The 20129-nt window shown below is 46.4% G+C and overlaps 1 protein-coding gene across 1 annotated transcript in view; it reads left to right on the top strand.

The window, feature by feature from the left end:
* RAB3GAP2 (RAB3 GTPase activating non-catalytic protein subunit 2) overlaps window positions 1-19606 on the top strand; it is a 586520-nt gene extending 566914 nt beyond the window's left edge. The window contains exon 35 of the mRNA XM_078649806.1: window positions 17498-19606. Within this exon, the coding sequence (XP_078505932.1) occupies window positions 17498-17647 (150 nt within the window). The 3' untranslated portion in view covers window positions 17648-19606. The remainder of the gene's footprint in view (window positions 1-17497) is intronic.
* Window positions 19607-20129: the final 523 nt, after the last annotated feature.

Here is a 20129-nt window from a genome sequence, read left to right as displayed (position 1 = left end):
CTAGTGAGCAATTGGTAGTGGCATAAGGCATCCGAGTATTGCAGCTAGGGAACTCAGTCACTGCACCACTTAAAGTAATCACCCGTAGAAAATTGTATGAAAAATTGCCCACCTCAAATGACCAGCTACCACATGGTCATATACTAGACATGAAAAACACAAAAGATGAGAGGCAAATTATAAAGTACAGAATTGTATCCACAGCATTTTATTTTGGTTGAAATATGCGAAGTTGGTTCATTCTTTTAATTTCTTTTTCTTCTCAACAATAGACAAATACATGCAGACAATAGACAAACACATGCAGCCAACACCTTTCGCCCAAGACAGGCTTTTTCAGGGCAATGTCTCCTGACACGGTTACGCAGAAGCAGACACGTCTGTTTTGAAACGATTGTCGAACACAGCTTATCGTTTTAAAAAAATACACTAACAATATGGGACAAGAAATTATATGAGGACATTGAGGTATTTGGACACATATTTGTTGTTGATATTTTGCAACCCTAAGGGTTTGTGAATAGCTTGGAATATATTTCCTAAACTTCGGTGCAATGCGACCACGCTTAACATGCGCAACTGTAGCTAGTAGAATCCCATTGCCCTGAAGAAGCCAACGAGTTGGGCAAAACGTGTTGGCTGTGTGTGTTTGTTGTTGAGAAGAAAGAAAAGATATTGGAAGATTCAACCGACATTGCATATTGCAACCAAAAAAAAGTGCTGTGCATGCGACTCTGTACTTTATAATTTGCCTCTCGTCTTTTGTGTTTTAAGTATTCCAATAAATAGAGGATTTCTATGGCCTGGCAGCTCTCCATTGCTTTGTATCCATATTCTCAAAATTACAGTTTCTACGGCAAAAAGCGGGCCTTAATATTGGTACAGTGAAAGGATATTAACCTTTTTTTTAATCATTTTTTTTACCGGACAAACGTTCTTTAAGTTGCCTGGAGTGCTAGATTTTTGTAAGGTTTACATAACAGATTACCCTCCACTCTTTTTATAGTGCTCGAAAGGGATTTGAATGTTTTGCTAATGTTCATGATTTGTCCTCCTTTTAAATCGATTCATGCTTGAGCTTTGGCGTTTTTGTCATGGAAGATTGCTTTATTTTAGCCAGCCCTTCTGCTAGGGGAGTTTGTGAATTTATGGGTTAGGCCTCTTCTTTCCCTTTTATATTGTTTAGTAAGGATAGCACTACATTCAAAGTGAAACCTTTGTTTTTACCAAAAGTTGTTATTGAGTTTCACATCAGTCAAGTCCTTTTATTGTCTTCTTATTAACCTCTGTCTACAGCACCTGTATAGGTTGGACACAAGAAGGGCAATTCGCTTTACATTCAGTGGACACGATCACATGGTGTTTGATCGCTTGTTCAGTGCTTGTAAGGCTATCAAGCTAGGCAGATCTCTGCAGATGTACACTCCTGTCTTTAAGCTGCAGAGTGTCTGCATTGTAAAAACACTACATTTTCTTGCAGGTAAACGCCGTTATGAGTTGTTGGGAAGGTTGCTCTCAGTTATTTCAGCGCTTACTCGCCTCGGGGAGTTGCTGCTACCTCTGCTTTGTTGAGAGTGGTCCCTATTTCTTTCTGAAGGATGGTCCTTCCACCTCCCTTCTGTCAGAACGGTTGTTCTTGTTAACACTTCCATCGGTTGCATTCTGACCTCCGTATTGGTGTGGTGATCTGATTGGCAGCGATATCGCCGATGCACATGTGCTTTATATAGAATAGCGTGACATAATAGAAGTCCAAAAATCTAGATCAAGTCTGCGCCTAGAAGGGAGTTTCACGTAAACAATGTAGGAGGGCTGGACCAATAGTCAGATAGAACATCACCAAAAGTAAATAATGTGTTCGTCAGTCTGCCACCAAGCATTCAGGCACAAAAATCCTAGGTCCAAATTTTAAGTTTCTCGGTACTGGGGCAGATTTACCACACTGTAAATTTGCACGTGAATGTACCATTACCATGCAGTGAATCTGACTCGCTACCAACCAATACAAGGTAAACACCATAGAATGGGAGCGTTACTGCTATTTTTCTAGTCAATAATAGAACAAACTGCTTTGAGCAGGTGGTAAATCTATGCGGGGACTGTGAGAAGTTGGTCTGATATATGATGCTCACTAGTTCTAGTGATCACCTTGTATCAGTCCAAACAACCCTTATGGTGATTGGTTGTAAGTCAACCTTATAGACCAGCTATCCTAATGGTAGCATGGACAAAACAGTCTTAGGCTAAACTCTTTTGGCATGTGAAGCCAGCTGTTTTACCACAATATAACCCCTTAAATACCAGATGAAAGGACACCACACAGGATGTTATGAAAATAAGCAGTATATTTATTAATAACAATCACCTCTGAACTCTTTATGAGATGAGGGCTAAGCACATGACAATCTCTTAGGAAAAATACGATAAGTTGCACAAAATTACAATGGTGCCCTAGGGGCACGACAAACCATATACTAAGTAAGTGGAATGTGAAAGTCGATAGAAGAAATGGAGCTGTCCAGAGGCTGGGGGTTCACTAGGACTACGCTATCTTCACCTTAGGTAAGTAATAGGAGGCCCACGGGACGCGTGTGCAGAGTGTGAACTCAAACGCGAGATGCGTAACAACGTCTATGGACAGTACAGTTCAAGTAAACGGTAAGTACGGACAATCCTGATTAGTTAGGACTAAAACGACTGTGGAACTGGACACTAGGACAGTTAAACTACCCTTGAGCACCGAAATGCTCTCGTTATCTCACCCACGGACTGCGGGTGCATAGGTGTCAAAGTGTGTCGGGTTCTCGCGTTGAAGTCTATGGAGCCTGGAAGAAAAGATGCTGCAGGCGACCAGGAGGAAGATGTCCGGTGCGATCCAAGGGTGGATCGGTGAAGAAGAGGACCTGAAAGCAGTGGGGACAGTGTTCAAAGTCACTAGCCAGTGACCGGTGTGGAACCAGGAAGGAACCAGATGCTGTTGTCGCGATCAGGTGAAGAGTGGACGCTTGACTCTGCAGCCACGTGGACCAGGAGGTGTCTTCGACGACCAGGACGGAGGCACGAGCTGTCCCACGCAGGCTCTCGCTGTCGGCGGTGTCTGTTCCGGATTCAGCGTCAACAGGCATTGGCAAAGGCAACCCACGCGGTGAGTGGAAAAGGCGTCTGGTGCAGACTAGGAGAGTCCGGGGTGCCCCTCTTTTGGGAGGGAGCAAGGGCCAGTCTGGAGCAACCAGACCAGCAGTGAAGATTTCAAGGTTCGTCGTCTATGAGGCCACTAGCCAGCCGACAATAACCAGACAACGCGTCGAGCAGCAACCAAGCAGAAGGGCCCCACGCAGATCTCGTGGAAGCTGGAGGGCTGGCCTTCGGTGCAGGAGCTGCTCGGGGCTGGGGATTCTCAATCCCCAAAGCACGTGGTCGAGTTTACCTCGGGAGTCGTGCTGGAAGCGAAGTGCAGGTTCTTTCAAGATGGCCGGTCCCACGTGTCTCGTCGCACCCACGGGTCTCAGCTTTGCTGCAGATGTGAGTTGAGGTCGGAGAGGTCTGGGAATCCGGGTCTCGTCGGGCTCTGAAGTCTGGATCCTCGAGGGAAGACGACAAAGTGAAGCCGTTGGACGCTTGATGGTGCCTGCAGTTGCAGGGTCGACACTCCTTGCCCACAAGGGAGATTTCTTAAGTCTTCTGTGGAGCAGAACGTCGAAGTCCAGAGTTTCTTCTTGTAGAGTAGTTCAGGATTAATCTAATTTGGAATGGGACCAGCTCCTACCTTTATCCTGCTAAAGGGGGCTGGGTCCCTCCCCTGGGTGGGACCAGGAAGGGGGGTGGTTACACCCCCTATCCTTTGTCCGGTTTCGCGGCAGAGCTGGGGCAGGGATGCCCCAGCAACTGGTTTGAACCGGTGTATGCACAGGACACCTTGTGTGCCCCAGGCATGTCTCATTCCTTTCAGGCCTATCCTACCCAATACACAAAATCCTGTCTGGGGTGGTGCTAGCACCTCCCAAGGCAGGAAACCCTTTGTCCAAGCCTCCCTCGCAGGAAGGACTCCCAGCAGCAGGAGGTCAGACTTGTGTCTGTGGTGGCAGCATCCATTTTGTGATGCCAAGGCTCGAGTTAACTTTAACCGGGGTTCACAGTTACATACATGTCGTGCCCCTCTAGAAGGGTGGAATGCTACCCCCGTCGCCAGAATTGGCGAGGGGGTAGTATTCCAATTCGTATGACACCTTACTCGACATGGTTTGATAATGTTATACCAGAGTTAGCATTTAACCGCGAGGATTATAATGCACTTAAGAGTATATGGTATAGCGTTATCATGGAACAGCTATTAGGACTTGGTTCCGCAAGCTGCAGACGGGCTCAGCTCATGCCAGAGCACCATCTCACATAATTCCAAGCACTCTGCCTTCAGGATTGATAAGGCCTGCCATAGGAGTGACTGATAGGAATATATGTGTCCATTGTAGGGTTAGATATAGGTATACTATATCTGTAGCAAAGGGTGATTACACCACCTTGCCCCAGCTCTCTTGCAGCCAGTTGTGTCAGTTTTAGATGGCCAGCCAGGGGTGGCATAATACATGCGTCAGCCCCTGGTAGGCCCTGGGTACACCTATGCCCTGGATACCTAAGGTACACTGTACAGGGACTGATAAGGTGGCCCAGTACCAATTGGTAAATGCACCTAAAGTACATGGTTGTCAATTTAGAGAGAGAACAGCTAGGCTGTGGGTCTGATTAGCAGGCCCACAGCCATGGAAAGTCGTAAACCAGTGAAGCAAAAAGCAAAAATCTGGGGTGACCATAGGATTGCAGACCCCACTCTCCTACATAACCCCCCCCCCCCCAAACTTAGGGACATTAAACTAACCTTGACCAGGTGAGTCTTACTGTTCTAAGTGGAAATACCTGGAGAGACCATCTTCATTGCCATGGTCAGTCCCTGGTCTGTGCTCCACTGTAAAGTCCATCCCCTGTAGGGAAATGGACCACCTAAGAAGTTTGGGGTTTTCACCCTTCATCTGGTTTAGCCATAAGAGGGGCTTATGGTCGGTCTGAATCTTGAAGTGAGTTCCAAACAAGTATGGCCTCAACTTCTTCAGGGCCCAAACCACAGCAAAGGCCTCCCTCTCAATAGCTGACCAACGTTTCTCTCTAGGGGTCAGCCTTCTGCTTATAAAAGCAATGGGCTGGTCATGACCATCAATATTCAGTTGAGATAGAACAGCTCCCACACCCAACTCAGATGCATCTGTTTGGACAATGAAGGTTTTGGAGTAGGCAGGACTCTTGAGAATAGGTGCAGTACACTTGGCCTGCTTCAGGTTATCGAATGCCTTCTGACAGCTAACTGTCCACTGAACTTTCTTCAGCATTTTCTTGCTTGTCAAGTCATTAAGTGGTGTCACAACGGACCCATAATTTTTGACAAACTTCCTATAGTAACCAGACAGGCCCAAGAAAGCTCTGACCTGTGTCTGGGTGGTTGGAGGAGCCCAGTCCTTTATGGCCTGTATCTTGCTCTCCAATGGTTGAACCTGGCCTCCACCTACAAGGTGGCCCAGGTACACAGCCTGACTCTGCCCTATCTGGCACTTGGTGACCTTGATAGTGAGGCCTGCCTTTTGCAGGGCCTCCAAAACTTTCCTCAGGTGGATCAGGTGATCCTCCCAGGTGGAGCTAAAGACAGCAATATCATCTAGATATGCTGCACAGAAGTCATCCAACCCAGTGAGAACTTGGTTCACCAACCTTTGAAAAGTGGCAGGTGCATTTTTCAAACCAAAGGGCATCACCACAAATTGGTAATGACCTCCTGGGGTAGAAAATGCTGTTTTGGCCTTGGCATCCTCAGCTAACCTGATCTGCCAATAACCAGCTGTTAGGTCAAATGTACTTAAGAAAGTTGCAGAAGCCAACTTGTCTATCAGTTCATCTGCCCTAGGTATTGGATGGGCATTTGTCTTAGTGACAGCATTGTCTGTAGTCTACACAAAACCTCATCTCTCTCTTACCATCCTGGGTGTGAGGTTTTGGCACTAGAACTACAGGACTATCCCAAGGGCTCTCTGAGGGTTCAATGACTCCCAATTCCAACATCTTTTGGACTTCTTTCTTTATGCAGTCCCTGACGTGGTCAGGTTGCCTGTAGATTTTACTCTTGACAGGCAGACTGTCACCAGTGTCCACCTCATGGGTGCACCAGTTTGTCTGACTGGGGGTCAGTGAGAACATTTGTCTAAAGGATTGAAGAACCTGTTTGCAATCTTCTTGTTGATGTTCAGAGAGGCTGTCAGAAAATACTACACCATCTACTGACCCATCATTAGGGTTCTGAGTGAGCAGGTCTGAGAGAGGGTCACTCTCTTCCTCTTGCCCCTCATCTGTGGCCATGAGCAAGCCCATGTCCTCCCTGTTGACAAATGCCTTGAGCCTGTTTACATGAAGCACCCTGTGGGGGCTCCTGGGAGTTCCCATGTCTACCAGGTAGGCGACTTCTCCCTTTTGCTCAATGATGGTATGGGGTCCAGACCATTTTTCTTGGAGAGCTGCTGGGGCCACTGGCTCCAACACCCACACCTTCTGTCCTGCATGGTAAACAGTTAGGACAGCCTTTTGGTCATGCCAAGCTTTTTGAAGTTCTTGGCTGGCCTCAAGGTTTTTGGATGCCTTCTCCATGTACTCTGCCATCCTGGAGCGGAGACCAAGTACATAATCCACTATGTCAAGCTTAGGCTTTTTGAGAGGTAACTCCCATCCTTCCTTCACCAGACATAGGGGTCCTCTTACAGGATGTCCAAACAGAAGCTCAAAAGGACTGTAACCAACCCCCTTCTGTGGGACCTCTCTGTAAGCAAACAGGAGGCAGGGTAAAAGGATGTCCCATCTTCGTCTAAGCTTTTCAGGTAACCCTTTTATCATGCCTTTGAGGGTCTTGTTGAATCTTTCAACAAGCCCATTGCACTGTTAGTGATAGGGTGTGGTAAATTTGTAATTTACACCACACTCCTTCCACATTGCAGTCAAGTATCCTGACATGAAGTTTGCACCTCTGTCAGAGACAACCTCCTTAGGAAACCCCACTCTGGAGAAAACTCCAAGTAGGGCCCTGGCCACAACAAGAGCTGTAGTGGTCCTAAGGGGAATAGCTTCTGGATACCTGGTGGCATGATCCACTACCACCAGTATAAATCTGTGCCCAGATGCTGTTTGGGGGTCCATTGGTCCAACAATGTCTATCCCCACTCTCTCAAAGGGTACCCCCACCACAGGTTGTGGTATGAGGGGGGCCTTTGTTGTGCCACCTGATTTGCTACTGGCCTGACAGGTGACACATGAGCGACAAAAACTCTATAGTGTCCTCAGACAGATGAGGCCAGTGAAAGTGTGGGGCAAGCCTGTCCCAAGTCTTGTTCTGGCCTAAGTGACCTGCAAGGGGAATCTCATGGGCTAAGGTGAGAAGGAAACCTCTAAGAGACAAGGGGATGACCAGCCTCCTGGTAGCACCAGGCTTGGGGTCTCTTGCCTCAGAGTATAGGAGTCCATCATCCCAATATACCTTATGGGCACCTGTAGCATTCCCTGCAGCCTCAGCAGCAGCCTGCTGTCTGAGGGGTTCAAGGGAGGAACAGTCTAACTGTGCCTGTCTCAAGTCTGCCCTGGAAGGTCCCCCTGTCCCAAGAAACTCAACCTGTTCAGGTTCAAGCTCTTCTAGGACAGTTCCTTCGGGGGTCTTTGGGTCAGCCTCCTGTGAGAGCTGATCCTCAACCTGAGGCAGGGGGGAAGGCTCAGCCTTACTCCACCTGCTCTTCCTCTTGGGTAGTGTCTGGTCCATTCTTCCAGGATCCAGCACTTGTTCAGCTGGGCATTTCTTGGCCTGTGACCTGGTCACAGCAAGGACATGTGAGGAGAGACCTAGCATTTCTACATGAGTCCTGTACTCCACATCTGACCACAGTGAGGATTCCAAATCATTGCCCAAAAGACAATCTACTGGGAAGTCTGAACTAACTACAACCCTTTTGAGGCCAGTTACCCCTCCCCAGGAGAAATTAACAACTGCCATACTGTGATTGGTAGTGACATTGCTAGCATTGGTCACTAGGTAGTCTGAACCTAGCATGATTTGGTCAGGGTCCACAAATGTTGGTGTCACCATGGTGACACTGGCGAATGTGTCCCTGTAGGCCTGAGCCATTTTTCCATTGATTAAAGGCGTTTGCCTGTATTTGCCCAGAGTACTAGGACTTACAGTAGGGGTCATATCCATGTCCCCAGTACAAACAAGAACTGCCTGAGTAGGTATTCTGACTAAGTCAGAATCCACCTCAGTTCCCAGAGTTAACCCAACTATAGCCTTGGGAGGTACACTACCACTACTAACTGTACTAGGGGGTGCAGGTGTCTTAGGGACAGTAGTGGTAGGAGTTTGGCCTTTCTTGGTGCACTCACTAAACCAGTGAGTCTTACTTTTACAGTATTGGCACCAGGGTTTCTTAGGACCATCATTCTTCTTCTTTTGGGAATTCTGGGACCCACCCTCCTTAGATTGTTGGGGCCCTGTTGAAGACCTCTGGTCATTTTGCTTATTCTCATTATTACCCTTCTGATCTGCTTTCTTCTGGCCACCACCCTGGTTCTGGTTCTGCTGCTTGACCCTTGTCCTGACCTATCTGTCTGCCTTCTTTCCCAATTCTTGGGGAGAGGTCAGATCTGAGTCAATCAAGTGCTGATGCAACAACTGGTTCTGACAATTATTTAAGATTTGCTCTCTCATAATTAGATTATACAATCCTGTGTAATCAGTAACTTTACTTCCCAGTAACCAGCCTTCCAAAGCCTTAGTGGCACAATCAACAAAGTCAGTCCAATCTTGAGCCTGAGTTTTCTGGGTGTCCCTGAACATCAACCTGTACTGTTCAGTTGTTAAGCCAAACCCATCAATCAGTGCAGTTTTCAAGACTTGGTAATCATTAGCATCCTCATCTCTAACAGTGAGGAGCTTATCTCTACCTTTACCTTCAAAGGAGAGCCACAATATAGCTGCCCACTGACTCTGGGGTACCTGCTGTACTTTGCAGGCTCTCTCCAAAGCAGTTATCCACTTGTGGATATCATCTCCTGTCTTATAGGAGGGCACTATTTTACTCAGGTGTCTATTATCAAAACTCCTGTCTTTATCCTTAGGGATATTGCTGCCACCAGTGGGTGCTAACCCACTCAACTGTTGCTCTCTAGCAAAGGCAAGTTTCTCTTTGGCAAGGGCAAGTTCTTCCCTTTGGATCCTCAGATTAACTTCCTTCATCTTTGCTTCATGCTCTCTCCTCTGAGGGGAAGTCATTCTCCTCTGAGCAGATGCATGAGAGTGCACAGATCTATTGGAGTCCCTAGAAGGAGATCTATCTCTCCTAACCCCAAAGTTAGGCCTGCTAAGGGTCAGTACTGGGGGTCCCCCAGTTCCTTCCCTATGTAGGTCTAAGTTGGCCCTTGTAAGTCTGCTGACTAAAGGTTGCCCATTGTCTGCCTCATTCTCAGATACATCCCCTTCTTCCCTATCTTCATTCTCTGCTTCAGGGAGGTTAGAGTCTGGATCACCAGGTGTACCTTCTAAGGGGGGCATGCTCCCATCTGGATTAGAGGGGCCTGCAGTAGCAGCCCTTCTGGCATCATATGTCTCTAAGAGACCTAACAGAAAAGGAGTGGTAGGGTTAGAACCCTATTTCAATTTCCTGGAGGTACACAATTGTCTCATCTCCTGGAAACTGAGAGCTGCATATCTGGAAAGGACCTTGGAGGGTCACTAACCACTAGGGGAGTCTCTAAAGACTCTCCATGGGTAGACATGCTTTCTAGTGAGGTGCAAGTGATGCACTTACCTACACTATGGGTTTTCCTACTGATCCCTTGCTAAGAGTTGTAGTCAGGGTGTGCTAGGCCCTTTCCACTACAACAGCTGGTTCAGTAGAACTCAGAGTATTTATAAGCTTGTTATATGTACCTAGAGTACCTTATGTGATCTTTCAAATGATATTTCAAGATTATATTTGGTAAAAACAACAGAAAGCTCAAATCCCAACCGCTGCACACCAATGTGAGAAGTTGGCCTGATATATGATGCTCACTAGTTCTAGTGATCACCTTGTATCAGTCCAAACAACCCTTATGGTGATTGGTTGTAAGTCAACCTTATAGACCAGCTATCCTAATGGTAGCATGGACAAAGCAGTTTTAGGCTAAACTCTTTTGGCATGTGAAGCCAGCTGTTTTACCACAATATAACCCCTTGAATACCAGATGAAAGGACACCACACAGGTTGTTATGAAAATAAACAGTATATTTATTAATAACAATCACCTCTGAACTCTTTATGAGATCAGAGGGCTAAGCACATGACAATCTCTTAGGAAAAATACGATAAGTTGCACAAAATTACAATGGTGCCCTAGGGGCACGACAAACCATATACTAAGTAAGTGGAATGTGAAAGTCGATAGAAGAAATGGAGCTGTCCAGAGGCTGGGGGTTCGCTAGGACTACGCTATCTTCACCTTGGGTAAGTAATAGGAGGCCCACGGGACGCGTGTGCAGAGTGTGAACTCACACGCGAGAGGCTTAACAACGTCTATGGACAGTACAGTTCAAGTAAAAGGTAAGTACGGACAATCCTGACTAGTTAGGACTAAAACAACGACTGTGGAACTGGACACTAGGACAGTTAAACTACCCTTGAGCACCGAAATGCTCTCGTTACCTCACCCACGGGCTGCGGGTGCATAGGTTTCAAAGTGTGTCGGGTTCTCGCGTTGAAGTCTATGGAGCCTGGAAAAAAAGATGCTGCAGGCGACCAGGAGGAAGATGTCCGGTGCGATCCAAGGGTGGATCGGTGAAGAAGAGGACCTGAAAGCAGAGGGGACAGTGTTCAAAGTCACTAGCCAGTGACCGGTGTGGAACCAGGAAGGAACCAGATGCTGTTGTCACGATCAGGTGAAGAGTGGACGCTTGACTCTGCAGCCACGTGGACCAGGAGGTGTCTTCGACGACCAGGATGGAGGCACGAGCTGTCCCACGCAGGCTCTCGCTGTCGGCGGTGTCTGTTCCGGATTCGGCGTCAACAGGCCTTGGCAAAGGCAACCCATGCGGTGAGTGGAAAAGGCGTCTGGTGCGGACTAGGAGAGTCCGGGTTGCCCCTCTTTTGGGAGGGAGCAAGGGCCAGTCTGGAGCAACCAGAGCAGCAGTGAAGATTTCAAGGTTCGTCATCTAGGAGGCCACTAGCCAGCCGGCAAGTGACCAGACAATGCGTCGAGCAGCAACCAAGCAGAAGGGCCCCACGCAGATCTCGTGGAAGCTGGAGGGCTGGCCTTCGGTGCAGGAGCTGCTCGGGGCTGGGGCTTCTTAATCCCCAAAGCACGTGGTCGAGTTTACCTCGGGAGTCGTGCTGGAAGCGAAGTGCAGGTTCTTTCATGATGGCCGGTCCCACGTGTCTCGTCGCACCCACGGGTCTCAGCTTTGCTGCAGATGTGAGTTGAGGTCGGAGAGGTCTGGGAATCCGGGTCTCGTCGGGCTCTGAAGTCTGTATCCTCGAGGGAAGACGACAAAGTGAAGCCGCTGGACGCTTGATGGTGCCTGCAGTTGCAGGGTCGACACTCCTTGCCCACAAGGGAGATTTCTTCAGTCTTCTGTGGAGCAGAACGTCGAAGTCCAGAGTTTCTTCTTGTAGAGTAGTTCAGGATTAATCTAATTTGGAATGGGACCAGCTCCTACCTTTATCCTGCTAAAGGGGGCTGCACTACTGACTAGGTCCCTCCCCTGGGTGGGACCAGGAAGGGGGTGGTTACACCCCCTATCCTTTGTCCGGTTTTGCGCCAGAGCTGGGGCAGGGATGCCCCAGCAACTGGTTTGAACCGGTGTATGCACAGGACACCTTGTGTGCCCAGGGCATGTCTCATTCCTTTCAGGCCTATCCTACCCAATACACAAAATCCTGTCTGGGGTGGTGCTAGCACCTCTTAAGGTAGGAAGCCCTTTGTCCAAGCCTCCCTCGCTGGAAGGACTCCCAGCAGCAGGAGGTCAGACTTGTGTCTGTGGTGGCAGCATCCATTTTGTGATGCCAAGGCTCGAGTTAACTTTAACCGGGGTTCACAGTTACATACATGTCGTGCCCCTCTAGAAGGGTGGAATGCTACCCCCGTCGCCAGAATTGGCGAGGGGGTAGTATTCCAATTCGTATGACACCTTACTCGACATGGTTTGATAATGTTATACCAGAGTTAGCATTTAACCGCGAGGATTATAATGCACTTAAGAGTATATGGTATAGCGTTATCATGGAACAGCTATTAGGACTTTCCCCATCACTAAAAACCATGGAGAATGAGGTTTCGCTGAAGCTGCTGGAGCTCTGTGTAGTTTTCCCACACAAAAGGATTGCATAGTAAAATCTGGTCTGTTTTTCTAAACCCATAAAAAACGTGTGTGGAAAAAAGAATGCACATGAATTGGGCAAGGTACATAAATAAACCATGTCCCAACAGGTAATAGTGAAAAGCAAATACGCATGTATGCAAAAAGCATTACAGAAACAGAAATAAGGAGACCACTATTCAATTGGTTTAAGATTGTAAATCATCTTGTATTTCGAAAAGGTTTCTTATGGTCGGGTATATACAGTTAAGGCAGCACTGTATAAAACAATTTGTATGACAACCATAATGCACTTGGTGCTCAAGGACGTGTACGTGGAGAACGTGGCGACGCAAGTGATAGGGTGACAGCGTGGACGGTGCGCAGTGACAATACTGCTAATAATATACAGCGAGTGGCTCAGGTACGGTGACAAGGTGACATCTCTGTAAAAAGTAATTTACAATTTTTTATATTGAGCCACAGTAGAAGATGCGCCTAGTATTGCGCTGTAGAGTTGACGGCGTATCGATCCTCCTGAATTGGGATCATCGTCAGGACTGGTTGTCTTGTTTGTGAAGTGCTGCGAAAAGGAAGGGACAAATCAGGGGGAGGTAGGGGGCGAGGGAAAGAGACGGTGCGCGCATAACTCTGTGCAGCAAGAGGGTGGAGTGGGTCCTGGTAGGCCAGGAAGGGTGGTTTAGCTCATGACTGGGGGATCGGAGGCAGTAGAATATGTGAATTACAGGGGAATATCAATGGCTGTTGCTGGATGCGGAGCGGATGGCAACAGAGTGGTGGAGGGGGCCAGTAGTAACTTCCGAACGGGAGTGTGCGCCTGAGAGGGAGAAGGTTGCAGACTCATTACTGACTGCATGAATGGCCTGTGAGTGGAAGACCGCATGGTCGAGTAGGCGTAGTGACTGTGGGTGATCGGGGAGCAGCGTATTCCTGGATATTGGTGCCGATCTTTAGTATCTTCGTGTACAGTGGATGGCAAGGTTACTCAGTAGTAATGCGGCACTGTGGGGGAAAGGGAACGAATAAATATCGGGAGGAGCGAGAGAAATCTAACTAACTAAATTGGGCAAAGCATAATTCTATGCGGTAATTCCACTCTGCCTGCATCGCAGTGAGGGTCATAGTGATCCCCCAACCAAGGACTAGTCCGGCTTTGTGCAATCATGCATGGTCCTGACATCATTTGTACAGAGGTCCGGTGGAAAAAGGACCTGAGTACAGGGAAATAGAATGTGTACTGAGGTTTCTGGGATGCCATATCAGCCAAATGTCACTTGATCCCAGTGAGGATGCAGCCTGCTAGTGGAGAACACCTACCGTCTACCACCTAGCCTGCACCTAGAACATACTACATCTGTCCATATCGGGATTCAAGCTGCAGTGAAGTCTAAATCGTCGACCCAGCGAAAGCCTGAGCTAGCAGTGAACAACAAGAACATCAGTAGACATTGGAGGGGTGCCTACAAATTCAAGACTGTCCAGAGTAGACCAGTCAAGTAGGCTTGGGGCCGGTATGTGCATGCCATGTACATCAATGCATATATGGTGTGCTTCGCTGGAGAAGTCGATACAAAGATGATCGCTGTCCCTCTTCGACCAATGGTGAATCCTGAGTGAAGCACCCTCAAACACCCCCTCTGGCCACGTCATCCAGCGTCTCCTCACCACAACCTGCTGCGGGTGCTGCGAGCTCCAGACCTGCTCCACTGTCCTGCTCCGGGCATCTGCGGTCTTAATCTCTAGGGCGGCTACTGTGCATCTGGGACCACTGGCTGACAACTGTCGCCAGCACCTCTGCTCTGGAAGTAAAACACAAAAGTGTTGTGTGGAAACCTTGCTTTAATCTCAGACACTGAAATTTACTTAAGGCTACAATCAAACAAACTTGATCCGGCTCCTTTAAAATAGTCCAGCCTTAACCAGCCCTGCTGGTTCACTCAAAACTGGAACACAAACAACGCCAGACTAGTTTCATCATTTTGGGCCTCGTCGGTGAGGTGCATTTCAGTTCAAAGGCACGGTGAGGATGGCATACAAATCATTCTTGAGAGATCCATGGATGCAAAAAAAAAGACAGGTGGAATGCTTGAATTAATCTCTACAACTGGCCGCTTTTCAGAGCATCTTGTTTTTTGTTTTTTTGTCTGTTCTACAAATTCCCATGCTCCCTGTTCCTCTGGTCCTCCATTCCTCCCGACTGTATGCTCTCCATGTCTCGTCTAACTTCCTGACAGAGATACGGATGTTCTTGAGTCTAGGGCATTAGAGCTACTTCTCTAGTAGGAGATGAGTCAGATTTTTCTCCCACTGAGCTGTAAATAAGAATGTAGAACTTTGTACTATGCTAGACCTCCATATGTTTACATTGTTTGTGCCTTTGGCCTCCTTTAGGAGGGTGAGCCCCCAACTTATTTGTGTTTTGGGACTTCAGTTGAAGCACTGTTTGGGTGCAGTGTTCTTCAAGCACACCTGATCATAATTTGCACAAACTAACCTAGTGATTCTGAGTAAAGCACATAGGCTTTTTGCCACCGTTTTAAATGTCAGCCAGGAATTCTGTTATTAACCATGTAAAGATAGTTGGCTGATCAATGTCTCTTCTGTGGCAGAACTTTGTTGTCCTTTGGCCAAGTGACATAAATTGTGTTCACGATGGGCCTCTCATTCAGTAAGGTCAAGTCAACTTTGACCTTTTTCCTCTCAGCAGCTTTGCACTACATATACCCGACCAAGTGCCAGATCAAACTTTCTCTACAAGCTTCTTTTTAGCCTCATTGACCTCTTGGTTTTCAGGTGGTCCATAGAGCAGGTTCAGCATGCACTTTGCACAACTACATCTGCAGAGTTCTAAGATTCTACAGCAAAGAGTAGTCAACACTCGTTCTTATCTCGAGGCAGATGAGAGTGGTCCTCAGTTTTTTGGGGCGTACTCCTCCCTTCAAGCGTGCAGAAGTGTGTACCAGAATTGATTCCTTAGAGAGATGGCCTTGCTCAGGATGCATGCCGACGGTGGCTTTTGCTATATCCATATCATAGGGCTCACAGACATAATATTGACACTGTTCTTCTGCAAGTCTAATGGGTGTCTACATAAACAATGCAACTGACATATTATTTGAACTGGCGGAGCAGTGACAATTATTGCATCATTGTCTGATCACCATAGCTGTCTGTAAATGGCTTCTCAAGTCCTGGGAAGCTTGATTCCGGTCCAGGGAAGACATGGCTAGGCAGTTCGGGCTGGACTGTTCCCATGAGGCACAGGGTCAGACTGATTTGCATATGGCCATGTCTGAACTGGGGTGGCGGAGTGAGCTAAAGAACGGTGATGGATTAAACCCAGATCAGTTGACTGGAGGTGAGTGTTTGTATTGTCAACGTTCCGTCCATCACCACCTTTGGTTTTTCTTTGTTCACCCTAAGTTGGCAGGGTATGCTCAGACGTGAGTCCCTTGCTCACTTTGCCATTGGAGTCAAGCAAGCCCGGCTGAAGACGGCTGTAATGCCAGAAACCGGTCCTGGGAAGCTTGATTCCGGTCCAGGGAAGACGTGGCGAGGCAGTTCGGGCTGGACTGTTCCCATGAGGCACAGGGTCAGACTGATTTGCATATGGCCATGTCTGAAGTGGGGTGGCAGAGTGGGCTAAAGAACGGTGATGGATTAAACCCAGATCAGTTGACTGGGGGTGAGTGTTTGTATTGTCAACGCTCCGTCCATCACCACCTTTGGTTTTTCTTTGTTCGCCCTAAGTTGGCAGGGTATGCTCAGACGTGAGTCCCTTGCTCACTTTGCCATTGGAGTCAAGCTATCCTGGCTGAAGACGGCTGATAGCAAGAAACCAGTCCTAGGATGCTTGATTCCGGTCCAGGGAAGACATGGCTAGGCAGTTCGGGCTGGACTGTTCCCATGAGGCAAAGGGTCAGACTGATTTGCACATGGCCATGTCTGAACTGGGGTGGCGGAGTGAGCTAAAGAACGGTGATGAATTAAACCCAGATCAGTTGACTGGGGGTGAGTGTTTGTATTGTCAATGATCCGTCCATCACCACCTTTGGTTTTTCTCAAGTAGAGCTTCCATCTATTATCAACTCATTCAGAGTTCGCAACTGCACAGCAGCTGCCCTCTAAGTGGACACTCCACCAAGTATTGCTGTCCCTTCCATTCAAGAAGTCAGCTGAGACACACATGGGGAGCCTTTGCTTTATAGGCTGTTTCCATGTTATCAGTGCTTAATTTGTAAAAGATAAGTGTCAAGGACTAAAGTTTTTCATTGAAGCACAAAACCAGCGCTTCAAACATTGGGATGCCGAATACCAAGGCTGTGTATTCTCCTTTCCACCTCCTGCCTGTTTAATCGACCACTAGACACACACTGCTCCTTTATCTCATTCTTGCAGGTTCATTTTCATCACTGGTTTCTCATCGTTTTTTGGTCCTTCTCTTACTCTTTCTTTGCCTACTTTTGTGGTTTTCTCTCTGTTGCTCATGGTTAAATGCTGATGAAGAAAATTAAGTGCTGGTCTCAATAAATACGTCGCGATGGGCCCCACCTGCAACCACCTGTGCAAATTAGGCACTGCATGTCATGCATATCGGTCAGACAGAAGGCAAGGATTACTTTTGAGATGCCATCTGTCTCTAGTTGGGGAGAAATGTATGCTTTATGCTTTTCGCACTTTCTTATTCCCAGTGTTCTGCAGAAACTGACAACTGTTCTTAGGAGGCTGGTTAGTGGTGGCTTACCCATGGTCAGTAGTTTCTAGATCCCACCTCTCTGATTTCAGTTGAGCAGAGCTCGCAGTCCATGGCGTAAAAGTAAGTGTTCTGGTGAAAGTGAAGTAAGCAAGACCCAGTTAATAGAGCAAGCAGAGATTAACGGTGTTGATCATGAGAATGTGCGTGCAAAATGACCCTGAAACTCCTGAATGGCAGTGAATAGCTAAATATTTGTGCCAAAAAACTTTCTGTGGCTATTATGTGTTTTATGTTTTATATAAGTTCGGCTTTCCAATATGTGAAAGTGTAGTTTAATATGAAGTTTTGTCATTACATTCTTGTTTTTTGTTTTACAGGACCCCCGAGATCTTCAGAACACACAAGTGCCGATTGGGATAACAGCTAAACTGGTGGATAAAGTAATTGAGCTTTTACCAGATAACCATGGGCAGTACAGCCTAGCAGTTAACTTGATAGAAGCCGTGGAAGCAATGGCCATCTCATGATGACCGTTCAGCCAACCAGCATGATTCTAGGCTTCTCTTTTGACATTCTATGGCCATTTTGCACAGAATCGTGTTTTTGTAAATAAAATGTTAGACCTCAGTTCGCGGATTCAACTCCGAAATTAGATTATATATTGGCTAGCCAAAAGGTGAGTCGTTGTTGGGAGAATCATGAATTTTTGCCACTGTATCCCAATGTCAACTGCAGAAATAACACTGAGTAACACAATGTTCCTGCCCATTGCTCTAACATTTTTCTCTTACTCCAGCGCGTAGTGAAGGGCGCAGTGTTTGGGAAGCTTAGCATTAAACCCCTGTTGTAATCCTCTGTAGCAATGTAAAAGAGATCGTATACTACAAATCAAGACACTGTGTATTTTATTTTAAACAAATTGTCTTCTCATGTTGCAGCATCTGTGCATTTTCCAAGTACTGTAGTTTTGTCGCTGTGATATAAACATGTGCAAATGTTGCAGCATGCTTCAAATACTTGTAATGCTTCTCCATAAGTACAGATGGTGGAGGGTCAATCCCTTGGAAGATACTGTCACTGGTAAGATACACAGAGACTGGGTATTGACTCGTCTTTAAGCTTCCTGGAGGTATTCGGGGAGGATGACTCTAGTCAGTGGTACAGTAGTGTGGTGCCCGCTGGTGGCCCTGATTTGAGTTGGGAATGATATTTAGCCAGAGTCAAAGGTGGTGGCGGTGAAATGTCATTCTGTCCTGCAATGGTGGACTGCAGATTGTCTTGTAGAGGAAGGAGCATCGGACCAAATTCTGTGGAATATTTATGACTCCGCATTCCATGTAGACAAATTCTGCCTCTGAAATAGTACCCTTAGCGTTACTCACTTAGTATCTACATTTGGATATTGGAGACGTCGCTGCTTAGAATGCGTGTCACATGTAAATTGTAAGACACATGAGAAAAAGAGAACCTTGTGTCCTTGATAGAAAGTTGTCCTATAGCATAGGGCTATATAGGACACTGATCTACTCCACACTGTTGTTGATGGGCCTCTAGCTTGTTCACAGTAAGTAATGTAAAATGAGACCTTCTGAAAATATTGTGGCATACGCTAATTTGGAGTGACTCTGTTAACGAGTTTTATGCGCTGGATGCTGGTAGATTCGATGCCTCCTCCAATTTTAACGAAGAGAAATGTGAAATCTGTTCGTCCTATTTTTCTTATTGCTCCCATGCTAAATATTTATTTTATCATTATACAATGATAGGTCTTCATAGGCTCGCTATTTTATGTACATGTCTGTCCAAGAGACATACCACAATAGAAAAACATGAGCAGATTTAAGAGATATCAGTATGCTTAAGCTTAATGTTATCATGTATGCTTGACGTAATATTTAAGTGTTTCTATCGACTTTAAAGTACATCAGCAGGCGCCTCGAGAAGCTAACTGTTTTATGCTGTCATTTAAATAATGCTGTAATTTACTTGCCAAATATTATCTTTGATATGCAGAAATCAGCAGTTTAAAAAAAATGTTTCATACGGTAACTCTGCCCACCCATTTAAAAGTCCTTGTTTTTAGTAGTTAGACACTATATTTTGAGTCTTTGTGAGAAATCTATTTATATGTAAATACAAACAAACAATATACAGTTTAATTATTCCAAGAATACAACAGTGAACTTAAACAGCCACTGCCGCAGACAACAAAAACCCTAACCAAAGGAGGTTTTTAAAAAAAATATCTCTTTTCTGTTAATCTCGGTTTCATGCACTTGAGAGATTATCGAGCAAGCAAGAATTGGCATGGAGGCCATCTCCCTGTAAGTGATTGGTTGCTCTTGTCCGTTGACTATATTTGGTGTATTTTTGTAAAACTCCAGGTTTTTATTTCACACCCTTGCTTATTGTGGTAAGAAAGCGAACAAAAGACTGAAAGGCTGTAGTTAAAATATGCAACTAAAATAAATATTTTATAAATAAAACTGTTCTTTGAGGTTTATTTCTCAGTGCATTGTTTGTTTCCTTCCCAAGAAACAGAATGAATGAAAACCATTTAGATGTGGAATGTAGAGATGATTGGGCTCTGCTGCGTAGAAAGAGATATCAAATCAGGACATCAACAAAATGTCAGGCCTGGAGTCTCTTACCAAAAGTGAAGCTATTGATGAGGAACACCAGTGGAGTTCCATAGTACTGATTCATCAGTGATACTGCCCATCTGATGTCAAAGATGCCTGGTGCATAGGTGCAGCATGGAACATTGAGCAGTGACAGGAAGGCCATTTGATAAATTTGCTTCCCATTCAGAACGCTACAACACCATGTACATAGTTCAGTAATTACCTACCAGAACGCCCGGGTCCAGACTGGCATCATCACAGTCTACTACTTTACCAACATCGGCTTTTGGGCAAAGGGGAAATAAAAATAAAGTTTTTAGTCCTTCCTTGATATATAAAGTTTCCAGTACGTCCGACATCAAACTATGTATCTTATTGAAAAAAC

Source organism: Lissotriton helveticus, chromosome 6 (assembly GCF_964261635.1).
Source record: "Lissotriton helveticus chromosome 6, aLisHel1.1, whole genome shotgun sequence".
Lineage (NCBI taxonomy): Eukaryota > Metazoa > Chordata > Amphibia > Caudata > Salamandridae > Lissotriton > Lissotriton helveticus.
This window is presented reverse-complemented; position numbering and strand designations above follow the sequence as displayed.